This window comes from Temnothorax longispinosus, chromosome 2 (assembly GCF_030848805.1).
Source record: "Temnothorax longispinosus isolate EJ_2023e chromosome 2, Tlon_JGU_v1, whole genome shotgun sequence".
Lineage (NCBI taxonomy): Eukaryota > Metazoa > Arthropoda > Insecta > Hymenoptera > Formicidae > Temnothorax > Temnothorax longispinosus.
Genome location: NC_092359.1, coordinates 3,382,135 through 3,401,426, shown reverse-complemented (window position 1 = coordinate 3,401,426; position 19,292 = coordinate 3,382,135). Strand labels below are relative to the sequence as shown.

At 36.2% G+C, this 19,292-nt stretch overlaps 2 protein-coding genes across 2 annotated transcripts; both read left to right on the top strand.

Annotated features, from left to right (window-relative positions):
• Positions 1-2,367: 2,367 nt before the first annotated feature.
• On the top strand, positions 2,368-8,793 carry Phtf (protein phtf). Its single transcript, XM_071797830.1, has 16 exons — positions 2,368-2,873; positions 3,058-3,197; positions 3,327-3,538; positions 3,611-3,797; positions 3,886-4,013; positions 4,084-4,186; positions 4,264-4,488; positions 4,788-4,855; positions 5,075-5,244; positions 5,301-5,431; positions 5,558-5,867; positions 5,951-6,179; positions 6,278-6,373; positions 6,454-6,597; positions 6,670-6,765; positions 6,838-8,793. Exons 1-16 carry the CDS (start codon positions 2,833-2,835, stop codon positions 6,985-6,987), a joined length of 2,430 nt encoding a protein of 809 aa, XP_071653931.1. The 5' UTR covers positions 2,368-2,832; the 3' UTR covers positions 6,988-8,793.
• An 874-nt stretch (positions 8,794-9,667) lies between these two features.
• Oys (lysophospholipid acyltransferase 6) lies at positions 9,668-19,179 on the top strand. The gene is made up of 11 exons (XM_071797831.1): positions 9,668-10,065; positions 14,798-14,943; positions 15,377-15,454; positions 16,018-16,109; positions 16,740-16,851; positions 17,225-17,360; positions 17,568-17,715; positions 17,798-18,003; positions 18,181-18,378; positions 18,455-18,606; positions 18,745-19,179. Exons 1-11 carry the CDS (start codon positions 9,979-9,981, stop codon positions 18,899-18,901), a joined length of 1,512 nt encoding a protein of 503 aa, XP_071653932.1. The 5' UTR covers positions 9,668-9,978; the 3' UTR covers positions 18,902-19,179.
• The last annotated feature ends 113 nt before the right edge of the window (positions 19,180-19,292 follow it).

Genomic DNA, 19,292 nt, shown 5'->3' with positions numbered 1-19,292 from the left:
TGTATACTTTAATTTATATCTTTTACATACATAGGATAATAAATTTTAATATACGTAAAAGATTTATTTACGTAGGGGAACTGTGCATAATATCGCATCCCATTTTTAAGAAGCATTTGACGACATTGAAAAAAAGTATTCCTTACATATTTTTATTAAAAATACAATATTATGACACAATATACGATGGAAATAGAAACAACTCAAAATAATAAGGCACATAAGCGTGGTAAAGATATCCTTTTTTAACACGTAAGAAAGCCCATGGGGTTTCACGGACTATAGGGTGGGATGGATGTAATTAGCATCCCGCGTGGCCGATTTACTCTCGGAAAAAGATCGAGCTTATTGTTACTCGTTGGATAGGAGGCTGAGGGAGCGTCTATTATACTGCACACTGTCACTGGGTACTCACACAGAGACGCTCTGTGTGTGTAAGTGGAGCAAGTCTGCCCATGCGCGGGCGGCTCGAAGTCGATATAGCTATATAGCATCAGAGCGCCAAATTGTCATTCCCGTTTCAATCACCGCCGCGCGAAACGGAAGTTAAACGGAATTAACAAAATGGATATCGGAATTTGCAAACTGGACAACAATGATATCCTTATTGTTTCGGTAATAATTTTAGGTTTTTTAGTTGTGTTTTACATGTGGTGGATAGTTAACGAAAACAACCACGGCGTACCGAATTATGATGGCGCTTTTGAGCTTCTCTTTTATCTTTGGAAGAAATGTCTTGGAAAAAACGAGGAGCAGGAGACAGAAGGTAAATTTGTAAAATTTGTAAAATCTTTTTTTCTAGACGTTGAATCTTAGTTTTATTTACACGATATTGTTCCTACATGTTGTCCCTACGTCGCCTTCCCTTATAGAAATTTAATACTGTAAGTGATTTTTTGGCTAGTGATTAATCATTTAAAAGCACTATTAAAAGCACTATTAACAGTGCTTTTAATAGCGTTTTTAAGTGATTAATTACTAGCCAAAAAATCACTTACAGTATTAAATTTCTATAAGGGTTGGTGTCATTATATATATATAAACTGCAGTAATTTTGTTATTGTCGTCAGATGACAGTTGTATGTGCCCAAATTAGTAAAATTTTTAATTTTTTTTCGTTTCCGATATGAAATCGTACAACGCGATGTAGATTTTTGTGCGTACTTTAATTCTAGACCAAAAACTTGCAATTCTGTAAAGCCAATTCAAAAATTCCTTAAAATGAAAAAATGTCGGTAACTACCGCCACTATAGGATCCCCTTAAGGGGACGATTTCGACATTTTTTCATTTTAAGGAATCTTTGAATTGGCTTTACAGAATTGCAAGTTTTTGGTCTAGAATTAAAGTACGCACAAAAATCTACATCGCGTTATACGATTTCATATCGGAAACGAAAAAAGATTAAAAGCGTGATAATATCGCGCTTTTTCACCGCGCGAGCTGGGTGGTAATATCGCTTTTTCATAGCTCGCGCGGTGAAAAAGCGCGATATTATCACGATTGCCGATAGTTGATAAAATTTAATACTGTCAGCCGCGACAGTAATATTGAATTTTAGATAAGGATGTTTTTTATCAGCTATCGGCAATCCAGTGACGAAGAAACCACGCTGTGGTAATATCGCTTTTTCACCGATCTATGAAAAAAGCGATATATTACCACATTGGTAATATCGTTTCTTTGTCATATTGGATTATCTTATTATCTTATCTAAAATTCAATACTGTCGCGGTTGACAAAAAAAAATCGTTTACTTTAAAATGGCCATAATATGAATACCACTAATACCAGCCTATGTTTTTTTTTTTTTCAGAAGATGAGGAAGAGGAGGAGGAGGAGGAGGATGATCTATGAATCTACGGGCTATTCGTCGGCATGGTTTCCGGCGGCTTTGTGCGCGGTCCAGGGACCGATCTCTCTCTGCTATCCTGTCGCGGCTTCGGCCACGCGTATTATATATGTACCTGGACCCTGGACCTGTGAATCTCGCTGTTAATCGTTAACCAATAATCGTCAATTTTAGTGATCGTTTCGTCCGTTTCACAACTTTGAGATGTCTTAACGTATATTTTACTAACAAATAAAAACTGGTTAATATTAATTTGTTTAATATTACAAACTGCTACTTTCAGAAATATACTAATAATAACAAAATATACAAATATACAAATATACAAATATACAAATATACAAATATACAAATATACTACTATATACTACGAATTCGGATGTTTCATCCTCGTTTGATCCTCGTTTGATCCTCGTTTGATCCTCGGATAATCCGTCTTAAGCCAGCTTGTAACCGACCGACAGCTTTGTTTTGCCGCCGCATTTCCAGGCCTGCTGTCGGTACCGCCACCTAAAACCGCTTCCCCGCTGATGCTTATTCAAAGGATGGAAGAATCGCGATAGCAAAATCGCCACCTCGGATCTCGGATCTCGGATCCAAACCGGGCGATCATGATGCCTCGAATATACGTTCCGTCCGCTTAGGTTCATGGATTGTGCTTTGTTCTGCGTCAAATCGTCTTTCCCATCTCTCTTGCGGTCAAGTCCAGTCGGTTCGACGCATCGCTCGATGCTGATGATACGAAATTATTAAGATAATTCTCTCCATGGACGAGTGCTAAATGAGAAGAAAAATTTATTTTAACACATCGCTCGTAGATACGATATGATATAATAATATTACTCTGACTGTCTCCTAATCGTTCGTGTATAGAATTTTGCGGAAAGTTGTACATACTCCGTTTTCTCGTGAGTTGTTTTTCTCCGTTATCCTTTCGTCGCGACCAAAAGAGCATCATTTCAGTTGGGAGCTGGTACTGTGATGCGTTTGATCCATATGGGTCTCAACGAACTGGTGCACTGGTAAGGAGAATCCCATGGAATTTAATACTATCTAAAATTTGACATTTGTCAGTGACGTGTGACACTCCAAATTCGGACATTTAATTTGGGCGTTAATGTTAATTAGAAAACGATATGGCGACGATAAGAGACTATAAAAATGACGTAAATGATAACTGGAGTAATGAGAAGTAAATTTTTTCAGGTATCAAAAAAAGATTGGAACGTATGATAAGCAGCAATGGGAGAGAACAATAGAGCAACATATTCTTGATGGACTTACGCATGTTCCAATGAGAACAACGAAACTTAAAACGGAGCTAATTGATGTGGATCTCGTTCGTGGTATGCTGTAAAAATATTAACACAGCTGTGTATACATATATATAAACTAATACGTTGTACATATAAAATATTATTAGTGTTCCTCTTGATAGGCATGTATATTTATTCATAATATTTCAATGTATATAGGATCTTCATTTCCAAAAGCTAAGCCGAAGCATGGTTTGATGACAGTAGCTTGCCTAGCGTTTCAGCGACTCATGTTCCTTCCATTGTACAAAAAGTGGTGGATACAGCAGACAAGTTATCGCATCTTTGTGCTTTTCTTGTTACTGTACAGCTTGCAAACGATCAACATATTCCTGTATTACATTTATGCAAGCAGGGAAAATGAGGCGGAAGTATGAGAAATTTGTTCATCTTCTGGAATATGTTGCGTTGCTATCCATCTTGACTGTCATGTCTGTTTACAGATTGTGTCAATGTCAGAAGTATTAGTACCTGTTGTTATGATGTTGGTCCTGTGCACTGTTCATTCCCATATTGTATCGACACATTCGGGTCCTACTATGACGTACAATCAATCCAGGCAACGAATAACAAGACGCTCTCGACACGTTAGATCCAGAAATGGGAAATCAAGGCCTAGACAAAATTTACGTAAGTGTGCTATAGTACAAAGACTTTATAATATTCACTTTATAATATACATCTTTACTAAAGGTATAATATACAATCTTTACTAAAGGTGTACATAAGGATTCAAAATCCTCTCAAGATATAGCTTCTGAGAAAGCGAGTACAGGAAGTGAAGAAGTACTCACTGCAGTAAGATTTGCTAAGAAAGTAGTGATTCAGAATGGCAGCCAATCTCAGGTAAATATTTTAATTTACAATATTTATCAAAATATTGTATATATGCATTTAAAAATTGTTGATGTAACAGGAACCGGCAAGCGCTCAAGTAGTATATGACAAAGAATCATTAAGTACAACTGGAGAAAATTCTGATCCCTCAAACGAGAATGTAGCTAATCGCGAACAGCAAGGTAAAGAGGTGCTACTTATTTACTGCACATTCGTATAATTTTAGAGCTTAATATATATTTCTCTCTACATGCGACAGATGATGTACCAGAGGAACATGTAGCAAATATACATCAAGACGATGATGGCTTTGAAAGTTTAAATGGTAATGTTTCTAGTGATAATGACAAAGTGATAGGCCGTGCCCTGGTGCAAGGAAATAAATCACGACTAGGTCTGCCACGACAGAATAAAGCTCACAGGTCATGGTCGGAAGACAGTACCATTCAGGTTTCATCAAAGTCAATTTCATCAAAGAACTCAGGTTTGATTTACAAGTACACGCTTGTAAAATAGTTTGTAGACGGTTAACAATTTTGCAAAGATTAAGTCTTTTATAAGTCTTTGTAAAGATAATCGTAATTTTTTGAGTGTAAAAATAATTTTTTAAAAATATTGAAAATTCTTCCAATATGACTCAAGCTGTATGAAAGTAATCACTCTTTTTTTTTATTTGTTTTTATGTTTGTGGTTGCATTTCCAACCGCTAACACGCTTTAATCTTTGTTGGAAAGGTATAAAATGGAGTAATAGCTAAATCATCGTTTTCCACTTTCCACGCAGCACCTGACCCGTTAAAAAATGATGACAATTTTATGGATAGCAAAAGCAACATTCACGGCCATATTAAGGTACTATCACTTACAAGTTTCACTTATTTTTTTTCCGGATTTATAACTGAAGAAAATCTCTATTTTTTTAATGATTGCGCTTATCTCTTCCGGAGGCTAATTTTTCTTAGATATTCTTAAATATTCTTTTACCCTATTAAGAACAAGAGATAATTAGAAGATTCATATTTAATGCATCTTATATTAATCTGTCAACTCTGGTGATCTTGTTAATTGAAGGATAAAGATACGTCATCAAAAATATTGGGATCAAGAAATACACGGCAGCAGTGCGAGAGCGAAGAGGAAGGCGAGTGTGAGGAGGCTACAACGCATCATCTCACGGAGGCAACAACTTCCGCCACGGAATGGATGGGAGTAACAACCAACAGTGACGAGTGTAGTTACAGGTAAGACGTACATATCTTAATAAATCATAGCTTTTCGTAAAACAAAATTGTTACAGTTCGGAACTTGGGGAATCTGATATAGCCAGCGAGGCTAATTATGGAGAATTCGTGGAGCATCCTTTCTTATGGGAATTTGAATTACCACCTCCGATATTATTTAATTCTACTTGCACATCGTCTGATCGTGGTTAGTATGATAAGTTTTTTGCATATAAGTATAGATTTATTTTAAGCAGCTATCTATACCCAACTATCCAACAAAATAAACAGATGTAGATTTAATAATATCTACTTTGTATCGTTTTGTTTATAGTTTCGTGTACGATTTGGACGCGGCGTGACATCAAGAAGGCTGAATTATCAGTGCTTGATATCAGTTCAGCAATTATTGCCAGAGTCGAATCCATGCCAGAGGGCATGAATTATTTTTACGGCGGTTTGATACTTAGTGCCGCGTTATGTCTGATACCATCAATAAAACGGCTGAGTGATCATGTGGGATCAGATAACATCGGTAATGCATCTGTTAGTCTGTTACCAAGTGACATGATCCAGGTGAACTTTGAAACCTACACCGATGACTTGTGCAGAATAATTGGCATAGCATTCGGAAGTACTTTTTGGTAAGAGAATACTTCTCCGGTTTACATTTTAAAATATTTGCAGATTAGTAGTTTTTTTTTTTAACCGACTCTTCCTTTTTCAGGGAACGAACGATGGTGTTAATTTCAATATTTGAAAGATTCACGCTGTCATGCTGTCTATTTTTCTTGCTTGCAGTAGCGGAACGAACGTATAAACAGAGGCTTTTGTATGCAAAATTATTTTCTCACTTGACTTCATCCAGACGCGCGCGTAAGTCCGATTTGCCGCACTTCCGCTTGAACAAAGTGCGCAACATAAAGACATGGTTGAGCGTCAGATCTTATTTGAAAGTAAGAACTTCAACGTCGTTAACATCAAACGTTAATACGCTCGACAATTTGAAAATTAGATTTGTATGTCTTATGCTTTTTCCAATTTTGTATTACAGCGAAGAGGCCCGCAACGATCTGTAGACGTAATTGTTTCAGCAGTATTTCTTGTTACGTTATTATTGCTGTCACTCGTGAGTCTGGAATTAATTAAAGTAAGTACATTTTATATATTTTTTTTTATATATCTATTTTTACTTTTTTATTTCTCTTGACAGTGCAAATTTTATTTTAGGATCTCGAAAGTTTGCACTCACGATACAATGTCGAGGCATTATTCTGGTGCTTCTCGCTTGGGATATTTATATTACGATTTATGACGTTAGGAACAAAGATCAACAAAAAGTACAGAAATCTCTCAATTTTGATAACTGAACAGGTAAACTTCCTTATATAATATGCTTGAACTTCTATACCTGAAAGCTTTCTTACTTTTCGATGTAATTTTCAGATCAACTTATACTTGCAAATTGAGCAAAAGCCACATAAGAAAGAAGAGCTTATGGTTGCAAATAGCGTATTGAAATTGGCGGCTGACTTGATAAAGGTATGGCGTTTTTGCAAGTTTAATAAAGGACCAATATAAATAAATTAATTAATTCAAAGGGATGTTTTACAGGAATTGGAGAGTCCGTTCAAAATCTCTGGACTCTCGGCTAATCCGTATCTGTACACCATTACTAAAGTGGTGCTACTGTCAGCACTCTCAGGCGTGCTTTCGGAATTGCTCGGTTTCAAGCTGAAACTGCATAAAATAAAAATCAAATAAAGAAATACGAGAAGTAATGGAAGAAATCACGTACCCTCTGTTAATCTCGGATGTTTACTGGATTTGAAAATCTATCAGCGAAAATTGCTTGGCTTAATTATACTTAGTTAATTTTAGGTGCTTTAGCTTATTCAACTTCGAGACTGTAAGTAACAAAATCTTATTTAGCTAGTCACATTAATGACAATTTAGCCTAATACCTACTCAATATATTCCAAATTGAAAAAACTACGTAATTATGACATAATTTATAATGAAATTTTTATTTAAGAGAAAAATTTATTTCAAATTCGTTGAAGAGATTGAAAAGCATATGATTTTAACTCTTTGCTACACGACTACTTCATTCGTGTTGCTGATATTAATAGACTAATGAATATTAAACTGATTTCATGGCCGACTAATTTAGTGGTACAAAAATTATAATATAAAGGCGAGTCAATAAATTATTCAAATGTTTATAAAATTTATTAGAACAACGGTAGAAAATCCATGTGTCAATTTGTAACGTAGTCTCCTTGCTTTCTGACGCACTTGATTTAATCTAATATTCTGTTTGTACAATGAAAAGCAAAACTATATAATGACATTATTGTAGGTTTTCTACTGTTCTATTTCCGAATAATTGTTGACTCATCTCATACGTAGTTAAATCACTTAACGCACACATTTGACAAGGCAATACATTTATTGTATGCTGTAGAACAGAACTTTAGCCTAAATGAGCCTTTTTTCCGAGTTGTTGCATATTATTGCTTTATCACTGTTAGCCTATTATATTGAATACTAAAAACTGTATAAAAATAATTCTTACACTTAATGAGATATGTAAAGTGTTTGGAATCTATTCAATGTACAGTGTAAATATTAAAAATTTATAGCAATAATAAGGGCTCGATAAACTACGCAAGAAGAACTTCCCTCAAGAAAGTGCTTTTTTAGTTTTAAATTAAAAATTTTGATGTTTTCCGAATGTTGTAGCAAGATTTTATTATTGTTATGAATGGAGAACATTCTATTTTGTATATTATCTTGCATCAATTTTGTAACTACCGATTCGTGGTAGTACCTATTTGAACGAATATATATTCGTTGAGCTTCGTTAATGATAAGAAGATCAATCGTCATATATACTCTAAGGCTATGTAAGAGGGTGAGTCAATAATTATCTGGAATCTATTTATAAAATTTATTAAAGCGCAAACAGATATTTTTCAACATATTCCTCTTGCTTTTCAACGCACCTAGCATCCCGTAAATTTATTTACGCTCAAAAAAGAATATTTTTTATTAATCTTTCAGCTACACATGCACTACTTTTTTTATATCCTACTCAGTGACAAATTGATTAGTGAACGATCACCATGTATTTGATCCAAATTTAAAGATAGAAATTGTCGATTTGCCACTAAAAGGCATAAACCAACTTGTGGAACGCTAGATGCTTCAAATGTAGTTTTGAAAGCAAGGGGACTATGTTGAAAAATCAACATAAATTTCTATTAAAGCTTTAATAAATTTTATAAATACATTCCGGATAATTGACTCTCATTCTCATGTAATCTGACAACTTGCGATATATTTTCGCAAACATTTTAATGTATTTGAAATGTGTGTATAATTATATAATTGCACAACATACTTGAAGATATATGTAAATACTGTATGTATTACGAGATAGAGTATGTATTATGAGAAGAATAGTACCTGTGCGATAAAAATAAGATTGAATGTAAATTATTTTTCAAACACACATTTAAAACTTGTCGCAAATACATAAGAAATAAAAGCAAATATATAAATATATATGTATATGAAATGTATATAATACATAGAAAAACTCTGCTGTGCGAAGAATCTTTTTGACATTTTAAAGACAGTGATTTCAATTTGTATCAATTAATTACAGAGAGAGACTCGCGGTTTACTTCTATTTTATACCAATAATAATAGAAAAAGGAAATCTAATTGACGGAAAAAACCATTTAAAAAATGATCTCGGTATCACGGGCACGCCTATGAAAAGGATATCAGGTTTACATAACATTACAAACTAATACGCATTTGCAATGCTCGAAGAGACACTTGACTGACTTGACAACGTATTAATTAAAATCGAGACCGCGCGTGAAGTGAGTATGCATTTTTTAAACGATTAGAAGAGGATATGATATTACTAAACCTGAAAAAAATCGCTAGCAAAAACAGAGGCTTTCAGTTTCAACGTTTGCCGCAAGTCATAAATTATTCTGTTACAATAAATCATTTTATCTATCATAAAAAGAGGAATCTAACGTGCGTGTAAACTTTGCGCGCGCAAACAATAGGTATATATTTATATATACACATATATATATGGAAGAGAAAAAAAAATAGAGACTGCAATGACATCATTCGACTGCGCGAGCGATCAAACGGTCTCGTTATCGATAACAAATCGCAATCAGTCGCGCGATTGGGACCTTGATAAATTCCCCGGAACGTCGGAACCCCGATGACAGTTCGATTTCATCGGTTTCATCCCCCGCCGCGCCGGTCACCCCGCCACCGATAGATCTGTTATTGTCCCGTGCCGTGAACCGCCGATTGGTCCACGACGACCGCGTGACGAGCGACGCGAGCCGTCACGAGCACCAGCACCCGTATGAGCGTATATGAATGTGCCGGCCCGGCCCGCGGCAGCGCAGATTCGCGGATAGTTGGCGCGTCACGCGTGGCGCGTGCTCCGGTTTAGTCAGGGTTTAGTTCGCAGTCGACCGTCCGCAGGTGCACGTCGCGCTCGCGCTTGGACGCGTCAACTGACAGCCGTACACCGTACATCGGTGAGACGCTCTGCCCGGAACCGGAAGACTGTCGGAAGATCGACCTGTGGAGTGCGGACTGGTGCGGACCACTATAGCTTGTTCGTCTGGTTTGCCAGCCCCCCTCCGTGTGGCTCGCCGGGGTCGCGACCACGACTTTGGACCCGGCTCTCGGCGAATTTCCGTGACAATGGCCGCGGCCATGGACCAGGATTACTACGACGGCTTTCGCACTTTCTCCTGGCTCGCGGATCTCGTCGGATTACCGATCGACCAGGTGAGAGCGCCGACGAGCATCGTCGCTGGGCATTCCGGGGTTAGGGGGCGGCCGGCCGGTGCCACTGTCCTCCGGCGGATTCCTGGGCGGCAACAGGGAGATATCGATCGTCGGGAGGATCGCGACGCGTCGCGACGCGCCTTTCCGCGCGTGTTATTGTGCATCTCGCGAATTGCAGTTTGGATTCGCACAATCTCGAATTTGTATATACGGTCAAATTTTGGAATGAATCTCTTCCTCTCGCCCGTTGTGCGCGTCGATCCGGTGTTTTTAGTGCTGAAATTATGCGTGGGAAACGAGATGAGAATAAAAAAAAAAACAAGCGACGAGTCGGTATGAAGTAAACAAATTGAAGTGCTGTACCAATGCGCCGGGACACTGTGGACACCTATAAATATAATGCGCGAATTGAAATCAAAGATAAAAGTTATAAACAAAAAAAATATTTTTATTTTTGATTCTTTGATTTTAATCGCGTTATCACTTATCTAAGGATTAAAATGATAAAAATGTCCAGACATCTAGGTACGTGTCCATCATGCATTGGTATATTTACTTACGCGCGAGGAATTCGTATTCGAAAAGAAATTCGCTGGATGCGATTGAATAAGAATTTCCGGTCTGTTTACTTGTTACGTTTTTTTTTATGGCGATTTTAGTTGATTGATGGCTCTCGACTGTCGGTCGGGTTTTCCCGAGTTTTCCTCGATAATCAAATTTGTAATTGCCGGAGAGACAAAGCTGAAAAAGAACTGCAGCTTATGTAACGCAGCAAATTATGAAGTTCCCTTTTGCATAATTGCTCAACAACGTGATCTTTTCCCTCACATTAAGTTCTTCGTCGATTTAATTTTGAATTCTACTGATTTGAATAATCGACTTTAATGAGATTCCCGCGCGATGACTTTTAGAACTAGATGTCCTTCTCCACATTTTTTTTTCCTTATGTATCTTATATAGTTAATTCAGAATTATGTGATACATCGTTTTCTCCAACACGGAAAGAAAGGATGAAAAGCGGTAAAAGCTATTTCTCTTCGCAGCGATCACGTAACTTTCCCCCTAGGGCGTGAACGGTGAAAAGTTTCACGTAAACTTGTGATTTATGTGATCATATAACACGAGGAAACCTGGAAACGTGATCTCGTCAATAATAATAAAACAAAAAAAATAAATTCACGCGGAATGGATAGAGCGAAAAGTGTAAAGTTCCGCGTGAAATTACGTGCTCGATTCCCTGCGGGTTGGGTGCGACGCGTTGTAAAATTGCGTCGTAAACCTCCAAGTAGCCGATGACGTAAGCCGCAAAATCGGAAGATGTATATTCACAACCCCGCAGATTGTATCCCCCTGTCTTGTAACACCGTCAATTGTCAAATCCAAGACGGACAACCGTGAATTTCCCTGTCGTTCGGATACACGCCTCCGGCTTTTTCAATTCCAACCCGCGCGCGCCGCGCTTTGGCGCGTGAAGCTGCGGTCCGGATTTCGGCGGCCAGATTCGGGAGGGGGCCATTAGCATCTCGTCTAGAAAAGAGGAAATGTGATAAATATTGAAAAAAAATAAATAAATAAAATATTGATCGTATGAGCTGCCAGTGTCCATTTCTACCGACGTAGGTTAACTTTAATCTCGGTTTAACTCCTTTTCTATATTTTTCTAGTTCTAACGCTCATTTCTACCAATGCAGATTAATTTTTATCTCGGTTTAACTTCTATCTTTCTCTCTGTTCTAAAAATTAAAAGTCAAGTGATGAAGGTTACGTATAATATTTTGTTAATGTGGTAGAACAATATGCTTTGTTGATGTCGCTAGATAAGTTAATCACCGATCAAATGAATTGGGGTTCGTTGAAATCCCCGCGAATCGTTCCAAATCACGACGCACGAATATCCAGACGCAGGCGCGCCGAAATCCGGTGTAACTTCACGCGACAAGGCCGCTCGCAAATTCGTTCCGCCGCCGCTTTAATTACGCTTCAGTGTTTTGAAACAAAAAAAATCGATGGACAATTTTGTTCGAAAATATATTTTTCGTTGTTCGTTCTTCGTAAAGCTTCGCGATTGTCTCGTCGCCGATATAACGGCTTATATCTTTTTTCAAAGTCGTGAGCGTCGTGAGTATTATCTCGAAAGAAATAGAAAAAGCGCAAGAGGGAAGAGACGAGGAAAAAGGAAACAATGGCAGAGCGCAGAAGAGATAAGGAAATGCGTGTTATCTATTAAAACAGGTTGATTCGCGCGATGACAAAGCTATATCGCGAGTGAAACTGGATTATTCCGATTGCCAATGAAAGCCTCACCTTGGACAGATTGCGACTCCGCATTCGACCGCACCTCTGAACTATCAATTTGACCTGATTGAAGCGCGATCGAATCACACGTGCACAATCTTCATTGAAGCGGGACGTTCGTGAGAAGCGCGGTGACGTTGGCGTTCTCTTCGTAGAGAAGCTCTGTCGTGCGGTCGTGCCTTCCTATTTATTAACTTAGAAACGGACGCCTGAGGTGATTTTTACCCTCCCAGTATCGAAAAAATGATGAAGCTCACGTCATATAATTTTAATGTTTTTCTTTCTGTTTTTTATATATATTTTATTGATTTTTTTTCCCAGGAAATGTTGAGAAAATATAGAACAAGAAAAAAAATACGCAATATGTAATTAATAATGACTTTTGATTGGGGTGTAAAAATCACCCTAAGTGACCATTTATGCAAAAAAAAATCAAGCGTCCGTTTCCGGGTTAATGCTGAGCTTAAAACCGTGGAGAGAATTGAGGAAGAAGAATTTAAGTTCTCCGTTAGAAAAACGAAAAGTGATTTTGTAAAAATATAACGTTTATATTCGATATAATTTTCCTAAAATATTCCTTGCAAAACAAACGTAATTGATATACGTCTAGAAAAGGTATGTAAATATAGCTGATCTCGAGGGAAAAGAAAGAGATCACTTAACTTTAATCTGTTCAGTTTAATTGTACTTTACGATATAAATTTCTATATAGACCTGAATCAATGTTTGAAGATTGTTCATGACTTTTAGAATCTTCCATAATGTGGGTGAAATCAGTTCTAATAAAAAAATGCTTCTTTGATATCTATTGCTGCTTAATAAGAAGGCTCTTATTGTATTATAATTTCTGACCCTCTAGGAGGTCAAAGAAGTTCAAATTTTCCATTGAGCGTAATAGAATTCCAAGCAGACGCAACAGGTAATGAAGACATTTGTGTTACGCCGTGTTGCACAGTTTTTTTTACTAATCGCCTCCCAAGGCTAAAGACGGATGGTAGAGCTATATTATTTTCTTGCTGCGAGGGAAAACGGTGGCAATTGCACCAGCTGTAAAGAGCTCGTAACGAGCGGCCGGATCATTTTACAATACGCCCGCTCCTTAGAATATGATCGACGTGCTGCGCGCCATTTCGTCTTCTATTTTTAGCGAGAAATCTTTGTCTTGCTATTCTTAGCAGTGCGTACCACTAGCAGAAAATGAGATCAGCTGTTTAAAGAAATATGTGCTTAAAAATAAAAACGAGATTAGAAAAGAAGGCAAACGGGAGGATATAATTTCTATTTATTGATCGTAACAATGAAGATATATATGTATATATATAGATATATACATACATATGTACTTGAGAGAAAAAAGTCTTTTGAAATAAGCCTTGCAGAATGAACCTAACGTTGATCTTTTGTCAGTGATTTTATTATATTAATGAATACAAATTAATCACTATTGATTTATATTCATTACTTTAACACATTCAGTGTTAATTTATTTATAAGATATATATATTATCTAGATTCTTTTATCTGGATTATCTAGTAATCTTTTTATATAGCTTCTTCCAACATATTTCTATATTTGTTATAATATATATAATATAATATAAATTATATGTATGTATTATTTTTAATTTATTATTATAATTCCGTTTTGTAAATAACGCATCTTAGAGGAATTATATAAGAATCTTAAAATTAAAAAAAAAAACAAAGCTAAAATTTTTTATTATTTTTAAAGAAATACAATTTTTACATTATTTATTACGATATCTAATTCTTTCAAACTGGTATAAACTTTATTGGTTAAAAACGTGCAAGATGGGGTATTCTCACTTATAAGTAAGATGATAAGTTTCTACTAGAAAGATAATGATAAGTTTTTACTAGAAAAAAAAGATGTATATAGTTTTGCAAACAAAGCAATTTACTGTGAATGACAAAACACACCGGATACATCTACTTCAATTTAGTATGGTGAGTGCAGTAACCACTGGCGCAGAGATCAACGACCTCGTCCGTGTATCTGCAGCGTTGTTCGCGAAGTCGAATGAATCTAGCACCTGTGTACCGTTAGGATGGATTCAAAAGGAGTTTGACATTTCCACGAATGTATCTTTTTACGATAGTGGAAAGGAAACAATATACACCTCTTAACACAAAGCACCGTTGCACTTGATATTTTTACATGCAAGATACCTACGTATAATTTAGTAACATTTTAATGGACGCGATTAGGATTAAAATTTGCAGGAGCTATTGTTACTTTATTATTTAATAATCTATTAAAAGATGCCTCGTTATTAGAAAAATCTTGTTTAATTTAATTGATAAACTTATGAAGAGATTAAATTGTATGTATGTGTGTGTGTTATAAATTATATATTAAGAAAGATGTCTGACAAGATTGAATCTTAATAAATCTGTTTCTCTTCTGTTTGTATAGGTAAATTTTGTCTTGACGCAATTCACAGCCCTCATATTAGCCGCATTATTAAGATCATCTTTGAGCCCCATCGCTACTACTCCAGCTGCCAGACATGTTTATGGCCTTACCATTGGTCTTGCTCTTGGATATTTTTGCTTTGGCAGGTAAGCTTACGTTCCATCCGTTCCATGTAAAAGTAATGTATGAGAATTTTTGCTTGTTGCAAAATGGTTGTAACTCGAAATATTAAGTATATGCCATTTAAAGAAATTCCAATTTATGATAATTTTTTTTTTTATATTCCTATTGCTTAGCCAAATAATATTTAGTTTAGTATTAGACAAACAATATAGATTAGAGTTAGATTAGTTTCATTCTAAGATATAATTTTCTTTGAGATTCTATCTTCATCTTGTGTCAATTCGATATCGAGACAAGGAGCTACCGCAAAGTATCGGTAAGCAATACATAACTCAATTTTAAGTTACTCTTATAATCCAAGATTAATTCTTTCAGTTGCAACTGTTTTGCCAGCGCGTTATCGAATATCAGTATCTGTTTTAACAGAGAAACTCACTAATCAGTGTTCTTTTTCAGGCAAGCGATTCATCTCGCTATTCTTCCCGCGTTATGTTACGTAGCGATGCGCACACAAAATCCTCGCAATATGCAGAGGTAAGCTGAATATAAATATACATATATAAGATTATTATAACGTTAACTTACGCACTGTTAACTGCGTTGTACTCTTAAAGCCCATCTTTTATTTGTGTGTTAATAAACTTGTTAATAAATATATATTTCAGTATCAGGAATACTATATCAATATTTCTAGTCAAGACATGTTTATCAATTCTAGTTAGTCATGGCAATGTTTACCATAATAGTGATAATATTATCGCGCTTATTATTATAATAAAAAAGTCGGATTTGCGAGCTTTATCGGACAATACGTTCTTATGCATAATTAATCCTAAATATCCTAATGCAATTATCGTTATGCAGTATCATATACTCCCTCTCCCGAGACTAACGAGGAAAGATTGCGCACGTCATCGATAACAATGAATCGTTTATTCGCAGCGTGAAGTACACTTAACGCAACCGTTTGCACTTATGACGTAATGAATCGCGTGCTTATTGTCGAATTAACTATAACGTTTGATCTTGCGAGCGAAATCACGCGAGCAAAGACGATGGCCGCACGAACTTGACATGTGCATCTGAATGTGTTTCAGGGTCGTCCTCGCAATTGCGTTAATCTATTTATCGTGCATTCACTTTCACCGGCAGATCTACGATTATGGCTCGTACACGCTCGACATCACTGGTACGTTCAACTCACAATTTCATCCGGCTTATTTGTAGAAGATTCCTAGCTCTTTTACATTTAATTTATACGTAAAAGAATTTTTTGTTAAATTGATATTGAGAAGTTAATAATTTTGGAAGAGACGCAGATTTTTTTGTAAAATTTTTTAATTATATTTATACTTTTATTCATCCACAAATTTCCTTAAATGCAACTGCAACAGCATTTTACGCTCTCTTATAAGCGTGACCGCGTTTATTAAAATAGTAATGACATCTTCGCGATGTTGTCACACTTCTTACTGCCTGCAATTATGTAAGTTTCACACTGCGAAAATGTAACGTATCTGTTTATTTAGATCTATTCCTAAGAAGACAAACGTGATTTCCGATATCAATTTCGTACGCTTAAATCCTTCTATCGTTGCCCTTATAAGTCTGCTTCCTTTGTTCTTTACAAACGGCGTTTTATAAATTGAACCACATTCAGCGTGATATATTGATTATTGAGCAGTATGTGTATGATATTGAGCGTTTATTGTGTCTCGCTATTATGCACACGCCAATACATCTCGTTCGCAAATGTTTTCGACGATAAGTCTCATCATTATTCTCGTGCTTTTATAACATATATGAATGTTCTTTTCAGGCCCTCTCATGGTTATAACGCAGAAAGTAACTAGTCTAGCGTTCAACATTCACGATGGGCTAATGCGACGCGAAGAGGAACTAACACCGATGCAACGTCATCAGGCAGTACAGTGAGTGCACGTGCTCTTTTAACAGGCCCCGTGCGCGTTGTTATTTATATCGAGCACAAGAAATATCAAGAACGTAATGCATATAAAAAGCAGTCCTGATAATTGTTTTATGACGTTAAAATCGTATTACTTATGAACTGTATTGGTAAAATATATTTTTACATATAAATGTATTTATACGTTTAAAATCGCAATACTTGTAATAATTATAATGTAAACATGCGTTTAGAAAAGAAGATAAGACTTTTCCAGTTTCACTAAATTTTGACAAATTTATTAATAGAAACGAATTGTTAATGAAACGCGAATGGAAGAATATCTTCGAACTTTATTGTTTACGTTACCGTAAAAAGATATTCTCTTAATGTTACAGGAAGATGCCAACTACTTTGGAATTCTTCAGCTACATCTTTCACTTTCAAGCTCTAATGGCTGGCCCAGTGATATTCTATCGCGACTACATCGATTTTATACATGGCCATCACTTGCCTGGTGCCAAATCTTTAGCCGTAAGGATATTGACGTGGATATAAAACCTTATAATGCCTGTTACAATTCTAGAATTTATGTCATCTTTGTTTTAAAATAAAAATTAAAGCATTATTTTTTAATATGATGTTGCAAATCATAGATTTGTCGGTTTCACAATTTAACAAAGAATTACTATATAATAGAAATAAAAGGAGAAACATTAATAGTAATGACAAATGTTTTAGGGCTTTTATGACAAAAATAGTCAAGAAAAGGAAATCGTTTTGGAGCCCTCACCGACTCTGGTCGTTATCAAGAAAGTCGTAGCGAGTTTAGCATGCGCTATTATATTTATCACATTTATCCCGGTCTTCCCAATACAGCGTGTAAAAGGTTCGTTTGAATCTTTTGTCTTCAATCTTATCGCGTATAGTATGTATATATCTCTGTGATTAATGATACATTTCTTTTCCAGAGGACGAATTCCTAGAGAACACAAGTATGCTTTACAAAATATGGTACTTAATGCTAACGACTATGCTCGCGCGCTTTAAATACTATCACGCGTGGTTGTTCGCCGATGCCATATGTAACAATTCCGGCCTTGGATTCAACGGTTATGATGAACGAGGCAACGCGCGTTGGGATTTAACCTCGAACGTCGACGTTTATAAGTTCGAGGTGCGATATGTCTACTGTTTATTATAATGTATAGATAAAAGTAATTAAAATTTCGTAGCATTACTGGTGACTATAAATAGGAGATGCTTGAACTCATTTTCTTGTCGCCAATATACATAGCGAGACCCACGTTTATCTAAAGTTAATGTTGCAATTTATCGTTTGATTGATTTTCAGACGTCACTTAATCTTAGGGAAAGTATCGACAGTTGGAACAAAGGCACAAATTTGTGGCTACGATCGATCATGTACGAACGAGTTGGTCGTAACAAAGTAATCTACACGTACGCCTTGTCCGCTCTATGGCACGGTTTTTATCCCGGCTATTACCTCACATTCGCGAGCGCAGCGTTCTTCACTGTAGCGGCACGTTCGGTTAGTATACTTGTGCTGTATTTTAAGGACTGCGAACGAATCAGGTGATTTTTAATTTCCCGTACTCTTGCAATAGGTCCGTCGCCATATCCGGCCGTTGTTCCTAGAATCTCAACGAAAGAAGACTTTTTACGATGTCTTAACGTTCATCACGACGAGAATTGTAATGGCCTACCTGACGTTCAGCTTTGTATTATTAGAATTGGTACCAAGCATCAAAGTGTACCTGTAAGTCTTTTATCGTTAACTAGGATTGTAGAAATGATATTCTTCGATATATCGAAACTTCGAATTTATATTGTCGAAGGATACGTTCGTAATTACCAAAAGCCTGACTTTGATTAACGCATTTCTTTTTGTTGTCAGGTACTTGTACCTGCTCCCGCATTTATTGGCTTTGATCGCGATACTACTTCCACCCCGCCTGGGGCTGTCGCGAAAGACGCACAAGCAGTCGGCCGCAAAGATCGAGACTGATCTCTCCGAAGCAGTCAGCAACGGAAACGCACACAAAATAATGTAGTCTTCTGGTCGCGACGTTAGGAAAGACAGATATTTTTTATGAATGTTTTTATTGTACATATATATATAAATATTTAATATATATGTATATGTATAAGTGTACCTATATACAATATTTCTTGTTACAATGCATTACAAATGTGAAAGTCTATCGATAATGTGCTTTATGCACGTTACATTTGTGTAAAACATTATCGAAACTACGTATCGTTTTTACATATAATAACAGATAAGAAAAATTTTATAATTCGCCTAAATATATGGCTGTTTTATTTACGACTTTATCAATCTTCCATTCGTTTTTGTATCACCATGCGCCATTGTATCTAAATGAAAAAAAAAAGTTAAATTGAAGCTTTTATGCAAAGACAGATAATACCGGAACATAAAAA